General features: G+C 42.9%; 1 protein-coding gene and 1 long non-coding RNA gene across 2 annotated transcripts in view; one reads left to right on the top strand and one right to left on the bottom strand.

The window, feature by feature from the left end:
• Nucleotides 1-1,221: 1,221 nt before the first annotated feature.
• SLC27A2 (solute carrier family 27 member 2) overlaps nt 1,222-24,602 on the bottom strand; it is a 28,852-nt gene continuing 5,471 nt past the window's right edge. The window contains exons 2-10 of the mRNA XM_067555753.1: nt 23,927-24,136; nt 22,419-22,577; nt 20,964-21,088; nt 14,920-15,114; nt 14,129-14,219; nt 11,563-11,761; nt 10,411-10,508; nt 4,950-5,080; nt 1,222-2,574 (exon numbers count right to left, since the gene is read on the bottom strand). Of these exons, the coding sequence (XP_067411854.1) occupies nt 2,398-2,574; nt 4,950-5,080; nt 10,411-10,508; nt 11,563-11,761; nt 14,129-14,219; nt 14,920-15,114; nt 20,964-21,088; nt 22,419-22,577; nt 23,927-24,136 (1,385 nt within the window). The 3' untranslated portion in view covers nt 1,222-2,397. The remainder of the gene's footprint in view (nt 2,575-4,949; nt 5,081-10,410; nt 10,509-11,562; nt 11,762-14,128; nt 14,220-14,919; nt 15,115-20,963; nt 21,089-22,418; nt 22,578-23,926; nt 24,137-24,602) is intronic.
• Nucleotides 6,057-11,725, top strand: LOC137158136 (uncharacterized). Its single transcript, XR_010921302.1, has 3 exons — nt 6,057-6,380; nt 9,288-9,379; nt 10,786-11,725. It is a non-coding gene; the product is annotated as an uncharacterized lncRNA (long non-coding RNA).

Here is a 24,602-nt window from a genome sequence, read left to right as displayed (position 1 = left end):
CAGTGGCAATGTGTGAGGTGCAGCTCAGCTCTGAATTTGACCCATTTATTCTAGTGGTTTGATTTTGACTGAAAAGTTATTGGGGCTGATTCACACCTGAAGGTCAGGGGACGCTAACAGCTCCTCCACACTCTGCCCGAGGAAGGCTTTCACTCATGCTGACCTTCCCAGGAGGGTTTGCCAGACAAAGGCAGCTTCAAAAGCCAGTGAGGGATTGGCAGGAGCCCTGCCTGCATATCTAGTCAATCAGCTAAAGGCCCTCAGTGCAGGGGGAGGTGGTGGGCAGCTTACACCATTCCAAGCCCTGCTCCTTGCAGATTTACCACTGCTGGGTATCTGGAACCTGGGCCAGCACAACCTAGGCAGGGATTCTGGATCAGTAACAGAGCCGGTGCTAGGCATAAGCAGACTAAGCAATTGCTTAGGGCCCTAAGCATCTCAAGCCCCCCCTCTTAATTATCAGTACGTCTTGTGTGAGAGCACCCAATGGGCTAGCACCAGCCCTGCGCCGTAAGACCAAATTTTGCCTGTTTATACCTAGCTAACATCAGTGGAGTCAGACAACTCTCATAGGGGTAAATTGGGCTACACCGATATAAACCAGGGCAGAGTTGGAATTATTAATCCTGTCCAGTCGTTACTTGTACACTTTGACCGTGTTTCTCGCATACCATTTGTGTGGTTTTTTTTAACCCTAGCAAAACCTAAACCCATCTTAATTATGTATTTCATTATGGAGACTTTGGCCTGCCATTATACAGCCCTGTTTATGTCCCACTGTAACTCAGGCAAGGAAAATTCTTGTGAATTATTATAAAAATCAGTCCTTTTTTGCACATTTATTATTCTGTGCATTAAAAAATACTTTAAAGAGTACATATCTGCTACAATGGAGAAAAGCTAATAAAAGCATCTAATCCAAGGTTCTGAGAGCAGACGAGACAGTAATCTTAGGCCAGGTCTACACTTATCTGGAAATTTGGCAGCAGTCAACGGGAGTTACACAAGCTATGCAGAGTAGCTTGCATCGACTTCATAACTCCTCTTCTACGTCTTCACTGTGCTGCGCTCATGGGAAATGCATTCCCATTGACACAGCGCTATGCCACTTGAAGGGGTGGTTTTATTGCGTCGACTTCTGGATCGATTGAGCTGGTCTTCACTGACCACTCAATCGATCCGGATAGATTGATCTGATGGCGGTGAATTTGTCGCCATCAGTGAAGACATGCCCTTAGGCCTGCGCCACACACACTTTAAGTGTACCTGTATAATTATGTTGGTGAAGGGTGTGATTTTTTCCCCCGGATACAGTTATACCAGTACAAAGGTGCCTTATACTGGTATAGCTTATTCTCCTTTTTGCACTGGAATACACTACACTTATTCTGGTGAAACTGTCTCCACACTGGGATGTGGGGGAGGAGGGTCATACTGCTTTAGCTATACTAGTATAGTTAAACTAGTACAACTTTTGTGTGTACACAGGCTGAGCGTGGCCCTCCCTTCACTCCAGGAGAAAGTAGCGGAAAATGTGTTGTGGATCAAAGGCAACATACGACTTTAACTGCTTCACAACTAAAATCCTGAATGTTAATTACCTGGAGTCATATAATGGTTTATAATGACTTCAATGTATTGGCAAAAAGCCTAATAGGGAAGCGAGGGGCCCAGTTCTCCTCGGGTGTATGTGGACACACAAATCTAAAAAAATAATACAGCATTCTGGTTTATTATTTATACAGTGTCACAGAGTTCATGATGCTATAAGACAATAGAAGATAGGTCCCTGCTGCAAAAGAGCTTACAATCTACATATATAATTACACAAGTCAGGCCACAAAAAGATTGCGATTTGCCTAATAAGTTATGTATGTGCCTGGCTAATTCTGAATTTCCTCTCCTCCATTTGGAGGCCCTGATTAAGAAAAGCATTTGAGCATATGCTTAAGGCTTTCCTGAATCGTGTCATGGGAGAATAAATTACACACAAGAACAGGAGTGATGGTGCACTCGGTCACAGAGGCTGTTCCAGGCACAAAGAGCAGTGTGAGAAAGGCACAGAAGACTGAGTGGTGGAAGGAAGCAATAGGGTGATGGGAGTGGACAGCGTTGGGTTTGAGAGGGCAAGAAGAAAGGAGAGCCAGGCTGAGATGTAAATGGAGGTAGAGTTGTCCTGTGTCCTGGGTGAACTGGAGAGTTTGCAGGTTAACACAGGCAGAAAGAAAATTAGTTTTATGTAGATCTTGTCACTATTAAAAAAAATCTCAGCCACAAAATTTCAGATACAGATACTTGGTAACTTTTATCAACTCACAGAAATGGCTTTTTGGACTATTAAAATCAATAATAGGTTTTGAAAACTGAACATTACAGTACAGTGATTTTTGGATGCACTTATAGTTTTAAGCTATTATTATTTATAGCATTATAAATGTCCAGTGTCATCGGCACATACATCTTTTCTTTGTCATCCAGGAAATACAGGCTATCTTTGATGACTGCTGAGTTGAAGCCCTCCTCCACTAATTGCACTTTACGGAGTTTAAATGTTCCTGTGACTTCAAGGGCATCCTAGAAAAAACAAAAAGGATACTCTGACATTGACATGCAGCTGACTGTGGGTACCATCTTTAAATCTGGAAAAGTTGAACCATTCAGAAGGAAACAGTCTTGCATTTTCTCCAAGGGCAATATTTACATAAAGAAAAATGTAATTCATATCTCAAGTGGTATATACATTTAATATGTTTGAGATGTGGAACTCAGATTTGATGTAGCTCTGTGACATCATAGGTAACCCATATTCAAAGCAGGAGTCAGAGACATGCTAACAAAAATTTATAAGTACCTAAATTTACCCAAGAATTATTTCTGAAGGTTTCAGCATATGGGACATAATCATGATTCTGGCCCTTGGAAATTCTTGGGGTTTGTGATGGTGTGGACTAGGCCTAGAGGCCCTCTGCTGGAGATCTCAGGGTTCTGCCACACCCGTCCCAGGAAAGGGGCAGTGGAGCTATGTCCTCCAAATGGCACAGTGAGGCTGCGGAAAAGCAGCCAATCAGGGGGAGGCTGGAAGGAGCTAACCTATCAAAGGGTTGCAGGCTAGTATAAAAGGAGCCACAGTGGAGCCCAGAGGCAGTTCTTTGTTGAAGTTCTTTGTCAGAGGAGTGCAGATGGTGCTCCTAGCTGGCTAAAGGGAACTGCAGCTCACAGCTGGCAGGGGCTGCTGAGCCTGAATATAGAAGAGCCCTGAGGTAAGGGTGAAGCATCACTGAAGGTGGAGGTGCAGGGAAGTGGCCCAGGGAACTGAAAAAAGTTCCATTAAAAGGACATGGTAGCCATGGCTGCTATTCTTAGGGTCCCTGAGCTGGGACCTGGAGTGGTGGGTGGGCCCAGGTCTACCACAAAAGCTACTGCGGAAGTAGCCTACAATTGGACAGTGATGATCCCCTAGAAGGGGATCTAAACTACTTAGTGGCCCGGCTGGGGCCAGAAGGCCCAGAGAAGGCAAAACCATTGTCTCCAGGGAAGAAGCCCTCGGGGTACAGCCCGATACCAGGGCCAGGACTGTTTAAAGGCTTTAGACACACCCAACCAAAAGGGGTGCTTGCAAGAGGTGGGTGACACATTTACAGGGCCACAACAGTCAAATGCCACTTTAAGTCTTCTGCACTGCCTCCCATCCTGAACAGATCACTATGGCCTTTAGCAACGAGGCCAGAAGGAGACTCCAGTGAGTATACATACAGCAAGTTCCATCTCAAACTTAGTGAGAGTCTATCGCGTCAGGGCCTGATCTCGCAAAGCACTTAAGCACATTCTTAAAGTTAAGCCTGAAATTTAAGCATGTACTTAAATGGTTTGCTGAAGCAGGGCCCTAGTGATTTCTGTTAAAGAAACAGTGTGATAGGGTATATAGCGTCTTTCAGGCCACAAAGGGGTGCCTTGCAGTCATAACATCCTCCATCCAGGAGCTTGACCAATCCAGGCTGCAGCACAAAGTGGTCTCCAGAAACAGGAGTGAAACTAGTGGAAGGTTGGCTTCAAGGGAATTCTTCCAGGACAGCAGGGAAGCTTAAAAAAAAAATCAGCTGGTTCCCCAATGAGGCCTGGTACAGTTAGACCTGTTCTGAGTGAGGTGTGAAAAGGGCAGAATTTCTCTCAGAAAAGGAGAGCGGGAAATCTCTAGTCTACCTCAGCAGGTTGCACCCTGGATGGCAAAAAACAGTAAAGTTTGCCTCATGATTATTTGTGTAGCTACCCCAAAGTCAGAGGGTGGATTAAATAGTTTGGAATACTAATATCTTTGTGTTTCTTTCGATGCACTATCCTGTAAGTATATGATCTTCTTGAGAGGGAGAATTTTTATTTGTAATAATAGATACATAAAATCAAATTACCCTCAGGATTAGTTTCCTCAGTTTAACTTAAATATTATTTTTCACCATGAATAATATAGGAAAAAAAGAGGGCTGAGGTCGTTCATTCATCAATGTATTGAAATCCAGAAGCCGAAGGGCCCCTCGCCAGCAGGGTGCTCCATTTGGGTGGATCTCTGTCTGCATGAGCAGTTTGGAGAACAGCAGCCTTCACGCTTTTCACTGTGTCAAGGGTATGTAACAGGAAGTCTGTACATTTCCACTGAGACACCTTTCTGGTTTATAGGGACACATGAGATACATTAAAACACAAACCAAGACATGACCGGCATCCTACATTCTCATGTGCTCACACAGCTTTTTAGTTCCAGGTGGAATAGAAACATCATGGGCCTGATTCTCCTCTCACAGAGTGTAAGTGAGGGAAGGAAGAGGCCCCTAGAGTGCTGCCAGCATAATTATACGTGATGGGATTCTCATGGAAACAAGGGAGAGGAGAACGCAGACAGACTAGTGCCCTCTTTTTTACAGTGAGGCAGGAGGCACATAGAAAGGCTCCCTTACCTGAATCCTTACAAAGCGAGGTCTTGCATAACTCGGTAGGTAGTCTACAACATGTCTGTACATCTTTTCCCCATTAAATTCACAGCCTTCCTTTAGTCGAATGGATGCCATTCCTATTCTGCCTTCATGACCTAGAGGAACAGATATAGGCAAAAATAATGAATGGTTGGTATTTAAATTCCTGTTGTGTAAATGTCAACGCTTGTGTTTCTGAGCAATTTCATTATTTAACGCTCTCTAACAAAACATTTATGGAGTCGAGGTAAAACCCAACCCGGTGCAGGGTCCCCCACACCACTTAAATCCTTAGACAGAAATTGTACTGAGCTGGGACTGAGTGAAATCTCAGAATTTGACACTTAATGTTGGGGTTAAGTTGTGTAGAGAACGTCACATGAGTTTTATGCACAGGTGTGAATTTGATCCTTAAATAGCATAAACACGAAATCTGCTATAAATTGCTGGGAAAAAAGGACCTGGCAACTGTGCACAGAGTAGGTCTCATTTAAATCCATCCATTTGTTCCTGTATTTCTGGTGTAAACGCTTTAGGAATGTACAAAATGGATGCTAATGTGGAATTTTTACAGATCCACCAATCTCCAGTGTTTTTTTCCCCCCTCTGCCCACCAAGAGTTCTATTCAGATACAGTCAGAAGATGGGACTTCCTCTCCTTCCTTCTCTGCAACCCTTCAATATCCTCCTCCCTAGCCCTTCAAAAATCACTTAGAATACTTACTATACAGTAAAAATTTTCACAACTAGGATGGGGAAGGAGGAGAAGAAGGGCTTCAGTGGGAAAACACTGGGTCTGAGATTTTAAATAAATTCCATACAGTCAATTTGTGACTAAACTAATTTTCAGACAGGGGTATTATGGAATTAATTTTAATCCATATGTGACAGAGTGCAGGGAGAAAACAGGTGAGCCTGCATTTTGATCACTCTGATGTTAATTAGTTCCCCTGAACAAAGCTGATGGGGGTAATTAGTTAGTCAGGCTGGCCAACTAAGCCAATTACCCCATCAGGCCAGGGCTGATAAGAAGAGGCACTGGAAATAGGGTCAGCATGAGCAGAGTCTAGCCACCCACAAGCTCAGAGTAGAGATACCTCTGTTGCCCTCAGGCCCTAGTGAGAGGACAAAAATCTAGGTTAACATTGTAAATAGGCTGTTGCACAGGGATTGTTGTGAAAAGGGTGGAGGGAACTCAAAATAAAAGGACACTGTGAAGGCACAAACATGGGAGTCTGGGAAGTTTCTGCTGGGAGAAGACTGGAAAGGAGCCATGGCCCGTGACACGATACAAGAATAGGAAACCTGCTCAGCGCTGATTTTTCTCATGCATCGTGGATACTGGGCCAAATGCTTGTCAGATCCTGACACCTGCAACTACCACAAATTCAACATTTGCATTATACTGGACAGCAGGTTAGGCCAAATTGTGTGAGGGTTACACTGGTTTCACACTCAAATTTTTTTGGATTTCATACTAACCTATTTTCTCCACAGCTATCCTCCAATCCTGTTTTGTTGTTAATAGGTATTTGGAGCCAGATTTTTTTTCAAGAGAAGTCAATTCCCATTTAAGCACCAAAATAAGTGGCCAGATTTTTAAAATAATTCAGCATGTCAGGTACCGAGTTCCTGTGAAAATCTAGCCATCAGCGTCACAGGGGAACTGCTGGGTGATGAGCATTTTTGAAAATCTGCCTTTTACTTGGATCCCTACGTGGGGACTGAGCCCTTCTAAAAATCTGCTCTCAACAGTAAGGGGCGAGCACTCTAAAATCCAGCCCTTATTGTTTAAAAAAGCAGTTAGGACCAAATTCTGATATTTGCTACACTACTGTAAATCAATGTCTAGATTTAAATTTAAACAAGATGTCACTTTAAACATACAAAGTATTATTCAGTTGTGATAAATAGCAGGCTAAACTACAAATCTTGCACGGTAAAGAGACAAAAGAGCATGGGGTTATTTGAACAAGAAATACTGTAATTCTGCACTTTCCTTCTGGATTCTTTTCTCAAACTCCACCATCTGGGAGTGAGGATGGAATCATAGATTAGAGTTGGAAGGGACCTCAGGAGATCATCTAGTCTAACCCCCTGCTCAAAGCAGGAGTAACCTCAGATAAATCATCCCAGCCAGGACTTTGTCAAGCCGCAGCTTAAAAACCGCTAAAGAGGGAGATTCCATCACCTCCCTAGGTAACCCATTCCAGTACTTCACCACCCTCCTAGTGAAAAACTTTTAACTAATATCCAACCTAGACCTCCCACACTGCAACTTGAGACCATTGCTCCTTGTTCTGCCATCTACTACCATTGAGAACAGCCTAGCTCCATCGTCCCGGAACTCCCTTTCAGGTAGTTAAAGGCTGCTATCAAATCCCCCCTCATTCTTCTCTTCTGCAGACTAAACAAGCCTAGTTCCTCAGCCTCTCCTCATAAGTGATGTGCTCCGGCCCCCTAATCATTTTCATTGCCCTTGGCTGGACTCTCTCCAACTTGTCCACATCCTTTTTGTAGTGGGGGGCCCAAAACTGGACACAATATTCCAAATGCGGCCTCACCAATGCTGAATAGAGGGGAATAATCACTTCCCTCGATCTGCTGGCAATGCTCCTGCTAATGCAGCCCAATATGCTATTAGCCTTCTTGGCAACCAGGGCACACTGCTGATTCTCTCATCCACTCTCTCATCAGCCATCACCATCCAACAGGGCTGTGCATTCAAGTTCTGCAGGAATCCAAATAACTGGGTCTTTGTAGCTGTTACTGCCTTGGGGTTTTCTTGCCTGAGATTTTGAGTTTGGGGGATGAAACAGCGTAAGGGCTGGTCTTTTCAGAGTATTTCTGTCACACAGGAACACAAAAGCTCTGGGGAAGCTGGACCAAGCAATACTACATTCCCCCAATATCCCCCATCATACACCTATGATATGTTTTTCTGCAGTGGCCTTGTAGCTCTGTAAAAAGGACAAAGACATCTCCTCAGACAAATGTAACCACATGAAGACAGCTAATATCTCCATAAAAGGCTTTGCAGCTGAAACTCATGTTAATGCTTTACACAGGGTTGTGTAGGCCCCATTATCCGAACAAAAAGGGAAAGTGATGTCTAAAGACAGAGCTGAGGTAAAGAAAAAGATGTGAGTTTGAGAGCAATGGACATATCATTCCTCTTTAGCCATTGTCATAAGCATGCTTCTCTTCCTCCTTTCATATCACCTGCCCAAAGAAGCCATCTGGCATTCTGATTTGTTTACTCATCTTATTCAAAGGTATGTTTGGAGTTTTATATTTTTGCATCTTATTAACTGGATTAGTTAGCTCTTCTCTGAGATGGTGTACTTTATTTTGTGTGATTAACTCCAGGTGCATCAAGGGACTAAAATACAAATATTATTTGTACCATATAAAAACAAGTTTACGTAAAAAGAAACAAGAACTGTATAATGCTGTGGTAAGAACAGAACTGTTTTGAACAATTACTATTGTTTTCCTGTAAGGCCAGCCAGTAATTGGGTATTAACACCGCTTCTAGCAGGTTTTACAAGTCCATTGGGAGTTAGGCTGTATTTTCCTCACCTCCTACAATGTAATCTGAGAAAAGGCTAAGGATCTCTAGACCATTCACCTGGTTACCTGGCTTGTGAAATCTCTCCCATGGCAATTGTGTGTTTATATCTACCTCAAAGGTAGGCGAAAACAAAGCTTATGATTTAAAGAGACCAACCCTAATTTTGCTTTATTTGTTAATGGTGATATGCAAAGAATTTTTTGAAAACTTGGTTCTTTGTCCTTTTTTTACTGCTTTTGGATAAATATAGATGGCCTGAAATAGAGGTGATGGGCAAAAGATTTTTTTTGTTGCTTCTAAGGTATGGGGTTTTTCTTTTGTTTGTTTTTTTTTAACACCAGGAACGTTCCACTGTGGTAAGCCCTGCTTTGGCCAGAGGAACTGTCTACTGAATGTGTCAGAGACGTGTATTGGGAGTTCTCACACTTTAAAGAAATGGCTGGGGGAGTGGAAACTTTAACAGAGACTTCCTAATTCCAAAACGTTAATTCGTCATTGAAGCTACATACATCACAGTGTATTCTAGGCTAGACAGGGCCTGGATATCGAAGCAGACAAAAAAAGCTCTTTCTGAAAAACCTTTTTGTGCTTTCTTTATACATCAGCAAAAGCAAAAATGGGCCCACGCCCAAGGCTTTCCCCTCCATTAACAGGAGTAACAAAAACTCCAAATAACAAGCGTAAGACAAGTTAGAGAACATTCACCACGTAACTGATTCTAAACTGACCTTCTCTTTGCTTGATTTAAGGTCCCCCAACAAGAATGGATCATGCCGGGATGCTCCACCACAAAGCCCCGAGCAGCAAGAAGCCAGCATACAGGTAGAGGTGTGCAAATCAGGTAAGCGACATTAATTAGTCTACGAGGGTGTTTGAAAAGTTTCTATTCTATTCAATTATTAGGGATAGGAATTGGGACAGCATCTTCCTCTGTGCTCTGTACAGTACCAAGCACACTGGGCCAGATCCTCAGCACTGCCAGGTCTAGGCCAGCCACTCTTCACCCTTTGTGACACGGGGCATTTGATGGTGGGGGTTGAGCTGTTTCAGGGTGAGAGGGGGCAGGGATGGAGTGCACTGTGCTCCAATGAACCTTGCCCGTGGTGTGGCTCCTCGGGATGTGTCATCCACAGGAACAAATTAGAGCAGCACCAAGGCTGCTCTAATAACTTGCTCAGGGGGACATTTGGGCCCCTGGCAGCCTCCAAGATAAAGGAGACAGAAAGGTAGTGTAAAGCTACATACTCTGACCAAAGGTCAATCTGATATACCTGAGACTCTGGCCCAGTATCCACGCTCTTCAAGCTACATTATGATAATTGCCATGATACAGATTAAAAGGGGGTGGGGGCGAGAGGCTTTATTTAATGTTCTGAGAACCACCCCATCATCTGGGGAGTAGAAAAACAAGATTGTACATGTGGTTAGAACTGGGGATTCAGCGCATTAAACAGCAGTGGGAGGAAACTTGATATCCCAAACTACATTCTTCTTCCTCCTCCCAGAAGTCTCTCTTCACTGTATTTTCCGTGTCTCACTCTACAGAACATGCAGATCTGGCAGCTATAAAAAGTAATGGCTATTTATCCTGTGATGTGGCTTCTAATTCTCAAATCCTCTCCCATTTACCTGTTTACATCCTGTGTCAAACACACTAGATTAAAAAGGAAGTATTTGCTAAGGCTCTGCTGCTAATAGACACACAAATGAGTGGATTTACCATGCAGCACATGAAGAATAGAGAAGTCAGAAGAGAGAGCTTTTGCTTTTTTTTTTTTTTTTTTTTACAGTTCACATACAAGGTGGTGAAATTATGGTGATCTGTGTAAAAAAGGGCTTGTATTACCAGATTTTCAAATGATTCATTTATACCTGGCACTGGCACTCCATACACATTTATTTCTTGGACAAAGTCGATCAACCCTAAAATATCTGCAACTTCAGTGGTAGCCACGTTTTCCCCTTTCCATCTGGAAAACATAATAGCGAGGCGGTTTAATCATTTCTGACCATTGCCCTTTCACTTTGGGGTCAGAGTGCACATTCCCATTGGGACAAGGGACTTGTTTTGATGCTCTGCCTGCTGAGGTAGATGGAAACTATGAGTTTTCTAGAGAGTTCCAGGCGGGGCTCTTGTCCCACCGGTAAACCAATGTATTGCCTTCTGATTATCTTTTGTCAGCTGTCAATATTGTAGGCCCTAAACACCCTCTCCCAGCTCTGATTTTGGGTCACGGTGTTTTACAGGTAGAGAGGGGAGTCTCAGGCTGAGTCCCACAGACTAAGACATATGGATATTTTGAAATCTTCTGCTATGGATATGCAGATGGTGAAGGAAAGCTATTTTGCCTCCACCATGGCACCTGGGCAGCAGAACCATTCCTGGTGCTGGACAGCATGGCCAAGCTGAGCTGCCCCAACCGAGAACAGAGTTGAGTCTCCCTGTCAAGATTTTTCATGTTACTTTGAGGATGAAACCTCCTGAATCCAAACTGAGCTGTCTGCCTCCATGTTGACAGAGCAGAGCCTACTGAAGGGTGAAGGGAGGCTTCAGTTCCAAGTTGCTGGACATGTTGGGGAAGCTCCAGCTACAATCTGTGAGCTGGCCCCATGTCCTTTCTAGATGGCGAAGGCACTTAGAACATTAGGCCTGTTGTAGGAAGAGACTCCCCACACCAGCCTTTGGGAAGGCAAGGTACCAGTTCTCCTTAAAGAAGCTATTGTGTAGTTCGAAAAACCGTCTGGCAATCTTGCCAATTAGCAACTTGTATCTAATCTCCCTTTTTAGAGGCAAGTCTTTGAGCAAGATGTGACAGACTCTGGCAGTGTCTGAAATTCTCAGATGCTCCACTAAATTGAGCTTCAGGAAAAGGAATTAAGTGATGTAGGATCCTCATTTTTCTCACTGTGAAGTGGGGCATATGAGTGCTCTTCATCATCACTGAGAGACTCTAGACAAGGAGTCAGAAGGAATTAAGACAGAATTAACATTTTCTTCAGCCTTAAACATCTTAATAAACTAACCGGAATGTGTCTCCAACTCTGTCATGAAAGTAGATGAAATTGTCCTGGTCAACAATTAAAAGATCACCACTATTAAAATATGAATCCCCTTTCTGGAAGACATTTGTTAGTTTTTTCTTCTCTGTATGTCTCTTTGCTCCTGCATAGCCAATAAAAGGAGACAATGGTGTGATTTTGCAGATCAACAGCCCCGCTTCACCTATGAAGGGGAAAAAAAGTCTGTCACACGTTTGCAAACCACCATGTAAACTGATGACACTATACAAGTGATTTTAAATGATACAATAGTAGTGGTGATGCTATAGGATTATTTGTCTTCTTTCATAATCACCTTCCTTTAAAATGAGCAGCACAACGCTAGGCTAAGGGCTCAGTCTCATTCTTTCAATACAATGGGCTCTCACGAATACAGCAGATATTACGCATTACAGGCTACTACCAACCTGTACGCTACAGCAGTGGTTCTCAAACTTATTTGATTGCGCCCCACTGCTTTGTGTCTGTAGTAGTTTACACTCCCCTGCCACGCAAGTACATGAACCGATAAAAAAAAAATCAACATGCAACTCTCACTAAATATTAAAGAGTGCAGCATTGGTTCAAATGGAGCCATTTCCATTTACGGTATGTAGCTCTCTGGCTGCCCAGTTCTGAAGGCAGCTGCAGCAGTAAGGGTGGCAATATCATGCCGTGCCGCCCTTACTTCTGTGCTGCTGGTGGTGCAGCACTGCTTTCAGAGCTGGGCATCTGGCCAGTAGCCATCACTCTTCACTCTACATTCTGGGCCCCTGCCTGGGGGCACATCCCCCCCGGTTTGAGAACCTCTCCACTAGTGGCTTTAAAAATCTCAGCCTACATAGGGCGTGATTCTACATGGGGATAAGCAGGACTACTCCATCACTATCCTCTGAAGCAAGCCACTTTGTACTCCACTTCCCTACAAGAAGGCTACTCCCATGCTGTACTGGGCACTTTGGGGCTTGCTCACCTCTTAGCCACCCCAAAAGCAGCAAAAAGGACCAGCTCCGAGGGGAGAGTGAACGTGAGGGCTCAGCCCACTTACTTTGAATGCAGAATGCACAAAAAAAGCTGCTTAGCACATTCACAGCTACCATACGTCTCTCTCTAGACAGGAGTAGCTATAGATACAGAGTGACTTGTGTTGGGGGCGTGGGAGCGTGACGTTTGGAAGGGGACAGTATTGCACCTGTATCGTTCAGCAGGAAGATAGGGCTTTGTGCGGGTGCTGTGTTCTGGGGCGAATTTTAGCCACATTTTGTACAAAATAACTTGCCGCTGTACTCTTGGCAACCTGCTCCGTCCTGCCTTCTGGCTTGGGATTTTGTGTCGATTTCACATTTTTATCAATTTTATGGATTTAGCTTTTATAGATTACAGAGTTTGTTTCTCTAGCACCCGATAATCATTCATAACCAAATGCTAGAAACAGCCCCCAATTCAATGGCTAAAACCCAAACCTTCCCTTAGTTAAACATTTACACACAATACCAGGCAGGTGTGCCCTCCTTCCTATCAGTCTGTGATATGGGGTTGGTGGTTGGAGGGTGGGAGGGAGACACATCGTGCAGTAGCTACTCAGCTAGTGTAAATTGTCATTGCCTCATTGACTTCGGTGGCATATGCCAATTTACACCAGAGGAGGATCTGCCCCCATATATACAGCGAGAGTAAGCTCTTCTGCGCTGCCTCCCAGCCCGCAAAGATTCCTCCCTCACACAAATGTGAGCCTGGCATTTTTGTAGTCAAGAGCCAAATCCCACTCTCAGATATATCAGTCAAATTCTGCTGACTTCAGTGGAGTTGCACTAGTGTAAATGAAAGGAGAATTTGGCCTCAGATTTTTGAGCAGCTCCACGTGTGAGATTGAAAAGGAGAGACAGGGAGATGCAGTTGGAAAAAAAAAACCCCCACAATTGCCTGAATCCTGCATATGAAATCAACAGGTGTCTGGTATGTTCAGGTTAAACTTAAAACTGTACATCCCACTTATAAAGTCATCATCCATGTGAAAATGCTTAATACATGTAAAGTATCAAAATACGTGCCTCACTTTCATAACTGCATTTTCCATTACTGATGATTAAAAGTTTAATCTGCAGGGACACAGATTTTACTACACAATAATTTTGCAAATGCTTCTTTCGGTGGCAGGTTAAGTAAGTGTATCAGACAAAAACAAGATGGCTCAAGTTGAAAGCCCAGGTCTATACTGTGAAAAGATTATTAGCTCAAAGGTAAAAATGTTTAAACACCCTCTACTAAAAGAGACTGCAAACATATTGAAGGCAGATAGACTTATTAAAACAACATGTAATATAAATAAACAGTTATTTCATCTGGCATTATCCCTTGTCTTTCCTTAAAGTTGCATATCAGGTTTCATTCCTGTAGCAATACATTTTCTAATTTGTGTTTAAAAGCTAGAGATGGCCCAATGGCTGTCCTAAGCAACCTTTCCCATTAAGATGGGCCTAGAGAGGTTCATTTGTGATTTTAAAGAAGTAAATTTCTTTGTGATTTTTTTTAAAGGAGTAAACATTCGTACCTTTGGGAACTCTTATGCAATATCCGTTTTCATCTTGGACTGGTTCATCTTTCTCTACGTCGTATCTAATCAGCTCATAGTGTATCAGTTTCTAGTGGTAAATATACATACATGTGAATATTTTAATCGAATTCTCAAAATATTCTACATATATTAAGGTACTGCTTTAAAAGGTGCTAACTTCATAGTATTTCAGACCTATGTTTAGTGTCCAAATGCTCTTTTGTCTGAAACACTGGCAGCTGTTTGGGGCTACCAGAGCATGTGTACATTGCAATAAGACACCTCTGGCTGGCCTGGATCAGCTGACTTGGGTATGTGGGCCTCAGGCTCCGGGCTATAAAACTGCAGTGAAGACGTTTGGGTTTGGGCTTAGGCTGGAGCCCAGCCTCTGGGACCCTTCCCTCCGCGGGGTCCCAGAGCCCAGGCTCCAGCCCGACCCTGAACATCTACACTGCAATTTCATAGCCCCACAGTCTAAGCCCCACACGCCCAAGTCAGCTGACACAGTGTTGCATGGGCCAACTGCAGGTGTTCTATTGCGATGCAGACATACTCTTCGTGAGATGGTAGCAGTTATGATGATGTCTAGCATAGGACAGATGTAGGCTAAAATTGGGGAGTGTGAGGATCTCTTCTCTGGGTACATCTGTCCAAAATTCAGCTGAACACTGGCTAGACATTTGCCTCTTTGGGCTTAAGATATGTGGAGGGCCTGCATGAGCCCTTGGCAATGAGCTGAACTTCACCCCTGAAGGGCACAATACCAGCATGGATGTTACGTTTCTTACCTTATGGAAGTAGTTTACTCTCCCCACTGCACCAACTTTTCCAGTGTAGTTAAAAAAGCCAACGTTTCCCTCAGTTGCAGCATAGAACTCACATATACGGATGTCTCCAAATCTTCTGATGAATTCCCTCCAAACATCAGCCCTTAACCCATTCCCTAAGGCAATCCTTACTTTGTGATTACGATCGCTGTCTTTCTGGAAATGGAAAACAAACAAATGTAGGTTAATGATTATGTTGAGTAAAAGCCTCTAAAACAAACAAGTTTAAAGAAAACATTAGTCTGCAAACATGAAACACGCTTTGAAATATAACATTTACATATGTCTTTATAGCTAACTGTGCAGTTATGATATGGATAGATGGCCCGATACTTACATTGCCTAGTACTGGAGACAGCAGAAGGAATATTGGAGCAGCATTAGGCTGAACAGTCTTCACCTGAAATCTGTGGCAAAACTGTCTTCAGTGGGGGCAGGACTGACTGAGGTGAAATTCACCCCATGCAGAGGGTCAGCATGGAACCTATGTCCCATTTTATCTTCCACTTAAGCCTGTTTTGTCCACAAGACTTGTAGTGACCCTCTGCATGGGGTGAATTTCATCCTTAGTGCAGTCAAAGATTTAGGAGATAAAAATGGACAGATTTCAAATTCCCTATACTTCAAAATGACATTAAGGGAAAAAAACCAAAATAGTCTTGGTCCTGAAGTCTTTACCTAGGCAATACATTAGCCTGAGTGAGGAGTCAGGACTGAGCCTATCAAAATGAGAATATTATCATCTCATTTTTTTAATATGGTGCCATATATGTGCTCTGCACACTGCAAATAAATATGGTGATGACAAAGACAAGGTAGGGAGGGCAAAAGTGAGAGTAAATTCATCTGGTTGCCTAAGCAAGTTGCTCTTATTTATTGACTTACATCCCAACAATAGAAAAGAACTGAATTTCCTTGTATGCATCATCCGTAATACACAAGTCACCCCAGTGTGCTTTAAGAAACAGTGAACGGGCGCAGAAGTACTCTGGGAATTTTGGCAAAATCTGGAGACATTTCTCTTCCAGATCGCCTGAATTTCTGAGGAGAATTTGCTCCTCACAGCTATGTTACTTCATACCCAAGATCATTTCAAGGCTCAAGGAGAGAGTCTTTTAAAAAAAATAATGTTGGCTTAGTAACCTGGACTCCCTTCATTGTTGCAACTGGCCCAAATGGTATTGGAAACCCATTGTCACAGGATGGCTGCCTCTGTGGTGCCCCCTTGGGGCCCTAGGTGGCCCAGCCAGTGGCCCTCTGTCTTGATTTCCTTCTTCTGGTGCCACATCTTCTCAAGGCTGATCACCTGCCGGCATTCTTCACCATAATTTCATAAGGTGGTCCCTTCCTGGAGAGCCCTTCAGTGGCAGGCTGCAGCATGACCAGTGCACGTACCTCAGTTTCCCCTGTCTTCCAGGCTCCCCAGTAACTCCACCCAAGTTTTCAGACTATAAATAGCCCTTTGCAGGGTTAGTTTATTACAAAAGGTTCCACAACCATAATTCAGATTTCCCCGGCATAATCCACACAGTACATTCACACTTTCAAGCCCCAACAGGACTTGAAACACAACAGCTAGGGCGTCTCTCACCACACCCCAGCTCTCAGGTACAGATCCAGCTTCTCTCACCACACTTCAGCATCTCTCACCATGCCTCACCCCAGCCTCTCTAGCTGCCCTGAAGGTATGGTTCCAGCTCTTGCCTGGGGACATCAGCAGGCTCAGCCATCCATTATTCCTCAGCCTTCAGCCCTCTCTGGACCTCTGGCTTCAGCTCTACAGTTCAGAGAGCCAGCAGGCATTTCTGTCTGCTGCTTTCAGCCCTCTCTGGCCATGACCCTCTGGCCTGGGGAAGTTTGCCTTCCTGCCTTCTGCTTTCACCAGCCTGCTCTGGCTTCATTCCTCATTAGGGAACTCTTACCACTTCCAGGGCATCCCCCCTCTGAAGCACTCAACCCAGCTCTGCTCTTCTGAGCCCCTTCATTCCCTGGGGGTTCCGAACTCTCCCTCTCTCAGGGCTAGGTTCTGGACTCTCTCTAGTCTCTAGACTGGCTCTCATTTATAACTCCAAGGGGTAGCCCCACACTCATCATTACACCAAACAAGGGTGCCACTGGCGTGGAACAGGCGAGCTGGCCTCGATTTCATTTAAGGGACCAGTTACCCTGTTACACCTACACTTTCATTCTAATTTTTCCCAGCAAGCAGCCAGCATCTCAGTTACCCGAACAAATGAAATTCTGCTTGATAGAATACTAGTGTTTGCATTTTCTCAAGCAGCCTTATTCCAATGGGGCATCAGCAAGAGACAGGAATGTACGGCTGCACTGGACAGATGCATTAGTGCATCTTGAAGTATATGGGTGAAGGGCTAACCAGTCGGGGGAGAAGGGGGGAGTAAGGATGTAGAACAGTGGCAGTGCCAGTTTCCCTAGGCTACCCTGCTAGCATGACGAAGTTGAAGGTGGCCACAATTCATTTTATTTTCCTGACACTTCAACTTTCTGAAGTTTGGGAAGCACTGCATTAGCTGAATGTTTCTCACCCAACTGCCAGTGGTGAAATGGTTAAGAAATTTCTCATCACTTAAATGTTCATAATCAAGCTTCAAAGTTTGTGCTGTTTGTCTGTCTGTCTAGTTGCAGAGACAATGAGCCAAATCTCTCCCTGGGGCAAACCCACTTAAGACAAGGGCGTTACTCCAGGAATGAATCTGGCCCAGCAAAACAGCAATGGATCTGTTTACATTGTCCAATGTTCACAACCAAAAAGGACAAACTGCCATGGTAAGATGGCTGCAAGTTTTGCATATCCAAAATACGCTGATTATAATTTGCCTTTATTTTTTGATTATTCAAACGTGTGATACTATTCTGTACTTCAGTTATGAAGCTTCTGGATTATTGCTGCTTTTCTACACAATTGGTCCAGGCTTGGAAGTTCAATTTAATAGTCCAAATGAGGAGTTTTAATTGGCTTTGCTTTTTGATGTACTGAGAGATTTACCTTTAAAATGTATGTGCATAGCCAAGTAGTACACAAAACCACCCAAACTGTCTGCTGAAGTTCTGTGCACTTGAGCCCTGATCCTGTGAGGAGGTGTTCAATTATTCCAAAGTCTTTCTAGGTTCATGGTAATTTGCATGCTAGATGCCTGTACAATATTTCATCTTTCCTGAGAGGGTTTATTCTTATACTGCATGAATGGGGTCTTGTAGGGCTTTGAGACCAAACCTATATTTCTGTTTCGAAATGTTTCACTGGGGACAGGTTGTTAGTTAGCTCCAGACCAGCAGGCTGTCCCTCCTCTTTCAGGGTCCTGAAGCCTCTCTCTTTCATTCATTCTTTTCCATTTGTTTGTTATAGATTCCAAGGCCAGAAGGGACCATTGTGATCATCTAGTCTGACCTCCTGTATAATGCAGGCCAGAGACCTTCCCCCAAATAATTTCCAGATCAAATCTTTTAGAAAAACAGCCAAGTATAACTTGCTTAGGCTACCAGCTTTCTTAGGCAGGGACAATCACTTTATGCTATTTATTTTAATAGCAAACCCCATGTTGCAATTAGAGTAGTAACTTGTACATAAAATATATTAAGACATGGAGTGGGGAAAAGTTTGCCACTTGTTAACTAGTATAGACAACTGTTAGAACCATCTGTGCTACCACAACCAGGATTTCTTGGGGGAGAATAATATTTGCAGTAGTTTTAAGTATTTATTGTGTTAACAAGTCCTGGCAGAATGGTCATGACTATTTATGAATCGCTGGGCTGTTGGATGTTACACCTTAGTATTCACCAGCACACACATGCTGGTAAGTTTACTGTCTTCAGAAATAGATTTTAAGCACACTTTTGCTCTAGCTCAGCTTGTATTTGCTGCTCCAGCTCCATGGGTGTCACTGCCACACGCTCTCCAGATGCCCCCATGCTACTCCTCACTGATGGACTGAACCAAAGCCCACATTTTGACCCACTTTACCACTTTATTTCATTACTCACTGTGGCCCAGAAACTGTAAAGAAATAATATTAGGGACCAGTGATCTCACTTACACCCTTAAACCCAGAGTAATTCTATCCATTTCAGTGAAGTTACTCCATATTCATATCCTTCTACTTGAGATCAGAAACAAGGCCTAAATATTTGATATACAAAAAATCATCAAGAAACCTTGGGCCTGATTCTGCATGCAGACACAGAACGGGGTGAGGTTTCACTCCCTTTACAATGCTTCTATTCTGTGGCTGCTCTGACCATTGCACTGGTGCCTGAGGCCCCAGAGAACATGACAGGACGTGCTGATGGGTTATATAGTTAGCACATTTATCAAGTCAATGAATAAAATCATGCTGGACTATGAGTATCTTAGCAGGGAAATAATAGCTAATAGAGATCATGCTACAATGCCAGAGGAGCGAAGCCCTCCCTCAATCTGGTTATTTGGGATAATTTTCACTAACACTTTCACCTGAGATAGCCACATGACTGTCCTGGTCTAGTGTTTCTTGCCTGCTGAAAACTGGTCCTAGCCATGTCCAAATGTTAAATGACCCATGTCTTTGATCACCCCATGCGACCCTTCATTCGTGTTTGGTCTGCACTAGATGGATGATAGCAGGTGTGAGCTCCCTCCATTTATTGTTATGGCATATGGATCCAAAAGCCTAATTGTGACTGTTCATATAGTAGCACTTTCCACCAAGATTGTACTAAAGAAATGCCCCCTTTAAGTCAGTGTATTTAGTTTGAAAGACATTTCATGTTAATCTACATTAAAATATAGACTCCTTTGGCCAAGGATCTTGTCTTGATTCTGTATCTGTAAAGCTGTGCAAAATGCTTTCAGTTCTTCAGATGAAGAGAGCTCTCTATAAAGATGTATAATAATATATTACACAAAACTAGTCATTATGGTTTTAAAAAGATCCCAAACTTTAAAAGTATTGAAAATGTGGATGGGTAAAATATTAAACCAAGGCCCATCTGCTTTTCATTTGAATACTTTTTGATTTTATAAATTCAGTCTTCACAATATGGACAGCAAGTTACTTACATGTTAATGTCAAAACAGAGTCATATGTCCTTTGCATTAATGGAAGAATACACTGTAAAGTGTAATCAGTAAAGTAGGCGATGGGAAAATGAGTCAGTCCATATATGCAGATATTGACTGAAGTGATTTCTTTTCCTCTCAGTGTTAAAATAAAATAAATATGTTGCATTAGCATTAATGGAAATTCTTTGGCTAAGACCTCCAAGAACACAGATTTATTAATTGGGAAGTGATCAACTTGAGTCTGAAACTAGATAACAGCTTTTAACAAAGAAGCTGGTTTTGCAATGACATGCCCCGTATTCTTCCTCTTCCAAATGCTCCATCCCCTCTTCCTCTTATACTAGGCAGAGGCTTACTGCACAAGAATAAGGCATCTTAATGCCAGAGGAATTCCCCAATTGCAATCTCTGCACTGTCAAGGTATGTCTACACTGCAAAAAAAACCCCAAAAACAAAACCCCAAACAAACAAAAAAGCCCCAGGACAGCAAGCCTCAGAGCCTGGGTCAACTGACTTGAGCTCATTCTACAGAGCTAAAAATAGCAGTGTAGCTATTCCCGCTTGGGATGGAGCTCACGCTCTGAGATTCACCCCTCTCCTCAGGTGTCAGAGCCTGTGCTCCAGCCTGATACCGAATGTCTACACTGCTATATTTAGTCCCACAGTGCAACCCTGAGTCAACTGACCTGGGCTCTAAGACTCGCTGTCACAGGTTTCTTTTTCTTTTTCTTTTTTTTCCCTTTTTCTTTTTTGCAGTGTTGATGTACCATTAGGCAGCACAAAGTAAACTAGGTGGACCAAAGAATCTTGCCCTTGGGCTAACCTGTGAAACATCTGAGACTGATTATAATCCATTAAATATTAAATGTATTACACAGATAAGCCAGACAATATTTATAATCAGTTTGCAATAGAGAAAAAAATTCTGGAGCATAGAAATTACCTTTGGCATATTGCATAAATACCGAAGCACCTCTCCAATATACTGTATAACTGTCACGTTATATTTCCTGCAGTCATCCCAGAACTGGCTTGCTGAAAATTTGGAGCGTAGAGCTAAGGTTGCCCCTACACAAAGAAGAAAAAGTAAACAATAGAATTGGGCTATAACAAACAGATTGTGATAAAATAGTACAATTTCCATAGTAGTTTCAGTAATGAGTATAGGAAACTTGCAGGATGACAAATTATATAGCTTCATCTTAAAAATGTGTGATCCTTTCCTAAAATATATTCAGGTACAATCCATGGCCAGGAAGTAGCTTTATCCTTTAATTCTGTCCATCAAAAAGTAAGGGAGTATTCCTAGTGGATGAAATTTGTGGCACTCTGCATCACCTAACCCCTGTGGTTGTGCTGCACGAGAGGAGCTGCCTGTGACAGATATTGCAAGTGCACGCGGTATCTTTGGTGGATCATATTGTCTTAAGTTGATGAATGGTTTCTGTGTCTCTGTGGGCCAGGGATTGTATGCAACTCCAGGGGGGAGGGTTACCAGAGCTCTTTCAGGAATGAAACACAGGGTGATTATGGCATCACTCAGGCTGTGAGTACCTCCAGTGAGGTACTAACCCTAGGGAGCAGAGAGGACCTGTGCCTGCCAATAGTGGAGGGGCATAGTGAGGACAGCTGACTTCAGAAGTGTTACTGAGCATGCTCAGTCTGTGTAAGCATGCTCAGTACAAGCCAAGCAGCAAGTCTGGGGTGGAGGGGGGTGATATGACCCCGCAAGCTCCTCCCCACGTGTTACCTCTACTAAGGAGGTTTGCCTAGACTGTTTAAAACTGGGTTTCCAGAGACCAACAGGCAAAGAAAGGGCCTTTGGTATTAAAAGGCTGAGATTGAAGTGACCTAGGGTTTTCTTTTTGCACAGCAAACAGACAAGACCACCTATGCAAGGAGAACCCTTGTGGAAGGGTTGGAAAGATTTTGGTTTACAAGGGTCTCATAAGACAAGCTTTTGGCATGTGGATTGGAACTTCTATTATTTTTGTATGTTTTCTCTGTAATGCTTTTGCCCTTAGAATAAATATACAGTATTTTGCTTTGTGAGGGCTGGTTGGTATACACGGCCATAGTCCCTGGAGAAAGGTTAACCACAGAGGCTGGATCTTGGTCATTCTGGGGAAATCTCAGTGAAGTGCAGATGGACTGCAAGCATAAACCCTCAGTCTGGAGGGAGGATGAGACAGGTCTACATCCAAGAAAAGTGATGGCTAGGAAGCTTGAAACCGCCAAGTGGGTGTCTTCAAGGAAGAGCAGGAGTGGGGTCAAAGGTGTAGTTAACACTGAAATTGTGACGCTGCCATGTAGGGCTGTGAAGCTGGCTATGGGTATGAATTTTGCTATCTCATTCAATGAGCATAACAACTTATTGACATTATAAGGTGCATTGTACCTTGCATGATGCATCCATGAACTCCAACCAGGAGGGCAGCACTGTGATACAGTGGCAGGGCATTATACACAACATCCTTAGCGGTCACACCACTTGAAATTAACAAACCACAACCTAACATCATGCGTTCATGGTTAATCACTGCAGCCTTTGGAAGACCTAGGTAAAGACAATAGAAAAGATGTGCTCTTTCATATGACCGGTACACCTAATCAGCCAGGTGGTTTGGACAGAGACATCTCTTAGAGGAGGATTTATTAAAGGGGATACTCTATATCCTTGAAAAGAGGAGTCAAGAAGTTGATAACATACAGGCAGAACCTGAAGAGAGAGAGTCAAATGAAAAAAAAAGTCCTATTCATTTATACCATGTGAAGGCAGACAACTAAATATTGACATATCTTAAAAGTGCTTGTACATAATTGCTAGAAGTCTAAATACTAAGATGGGTGAACTTGAGTGGCTGCTATTAAATGAAGATATTGATATAATAGGCATCACAGAAACTTGGTGGAGCAGTGATAATCCATGGGACATGGTAATAACAGGGTGCAAAATATATAGGAATGACAGAGTAGGTCACACTGGTGCAGGAGTGGAACTACAGTAGAACCTCAGAGTTACGAGCTGACTCGTCAACCACACACCTCATTTGGAACTGGAAGTACGCAATCAAGCAGCAGTAGAGAGATGAAAAGAAAAGAAAAAGAAACCACAAGCAAATACAATACAGTGCTCTGTTAAATGTAAAATACTAAAATATAAAGGGAAAGCAGAATTTTTATTCTGCATAGTAAAGTTTCAAAGCTGCATTAAGTCAATGATCATTTGTAAACGTTTGACAGAACCACCATAACGTTTTGTTCAGTTAGGAACATTTCAGAGTTCTAAACAACCTCCATTCTTGAGGTGTCCGTAACTCTGAGGTTGTACTGTATGTGTGAAAGAAAGCAGAGAGTCGAAAACAGTAAAATACAATACAGTTTGATTCATCTTAGATAAAAATGGATTCATATACAACTTGCAAGAAGTTTACTTCCAAAAGTGCTTGCAATAGTTAATGAGCACCATCAGCTTGAAATCTAGTCGAGTAAAACAAAAAGTAGCATCTAGAACTATATCTATCTCTGATCCCCGCTGCCAATTTTGGAGATTTTACAGTCACATCTGCCTATTTTTTCTTCAAATGTTCTTCTCCCCTCCTTGATGTGTTAGATGATCCACACAAACAAGGGAAACTGACCATACACAAAGTGCTTTCAAAGTAAAGAAAAAGCAGAAAAAAACAAATTTTTCTCTAATCTCTTCCATTTATAGAAATCTTGGGTTAACTTGTAACAATAGTAGGTGAAATCTTTTCAGACACATGGGATTTTGAAGCTGATTTGTAAGAATTACTTTTAACTGTACAGGTTTACTAAGCAGATTAAAAAACATTAAAATCTCATTCTAATTATTTCTTCCCCCCAGTAGCTATAATGTTTGTTGGATAACCCCATTTACATTACCTGTAGTCCCAGAGGTATAAATATACAAGGCAGGAGTTTTAGAAGTGACATTTGATCTCCAAGCCTGTGGAATAGGCTCGTCTGAAACGGCTTCCATTTTGTCAATGAAGCTGTCAACCCCTCCTGTATCAGACGTCTTGCTTAGGTAGAAGACTCTTACATTTTCTTCTTTCAGGGTTGGCAATATTTCTTCAACAGCTGCTTTCAGTTCTTACAGAGCAAAGAAAATAGAAAATAATTCTAAGAACATTTTGCAGGACCAAATTTGTTTTACAGTGTTGCCATTGGAGATTTTGTACTTAACTGCACTCAGGAGTGATTCATGCCTATGTCAGTTCAGCGCCTAATGAAAGGATTCCAGCCATGGCTATGCTACAGCAGCTAGAGTGAAACAGCTACAGTGCCACGCTAGCGCTGTAGAGTAGATGCTTTTTACATCCACAGCAATGGTTTTTTCATCAGTGTAGATAATCCACCTGTCCGAGAAGCTTAGCTGCATCTACAGTGAGGGTTAAGTCAACCTAACTGGTTTTTCACAGCCCTGAGCAAGGTAACTTGGTCAGTCTTAGGGTTGCCAGTTTTGGAAGGACGTATTCCTGGAGGCTTCATCACATGACGTAATCTTTAATTCCTGGAGATGCCAGGACAATCCTGGAAGACTGGCAAACCTAATCTA

This window comes from Emydura macquarii, unplaced genomic scaffold (assembly GCF_026122565.2).
Source record: "Emydura macquarii macquarii isolate MOO-44397 ecotype Brisbane River unplaced genomic scaffold, CSIRO-AGI_Emac_v2 contig_1644, whole genome shotgun sequence".
Classification (NCBI taxonomy): Eukaryota; Metazoa; Chordata; order Testudines; family Chelidae; genus Emydura; species Emydura macquarii.
Note: the sequence above shows the minus strand (reverse complement) of the source record. Positions and strands in the feature narration are given on the sequence as shown.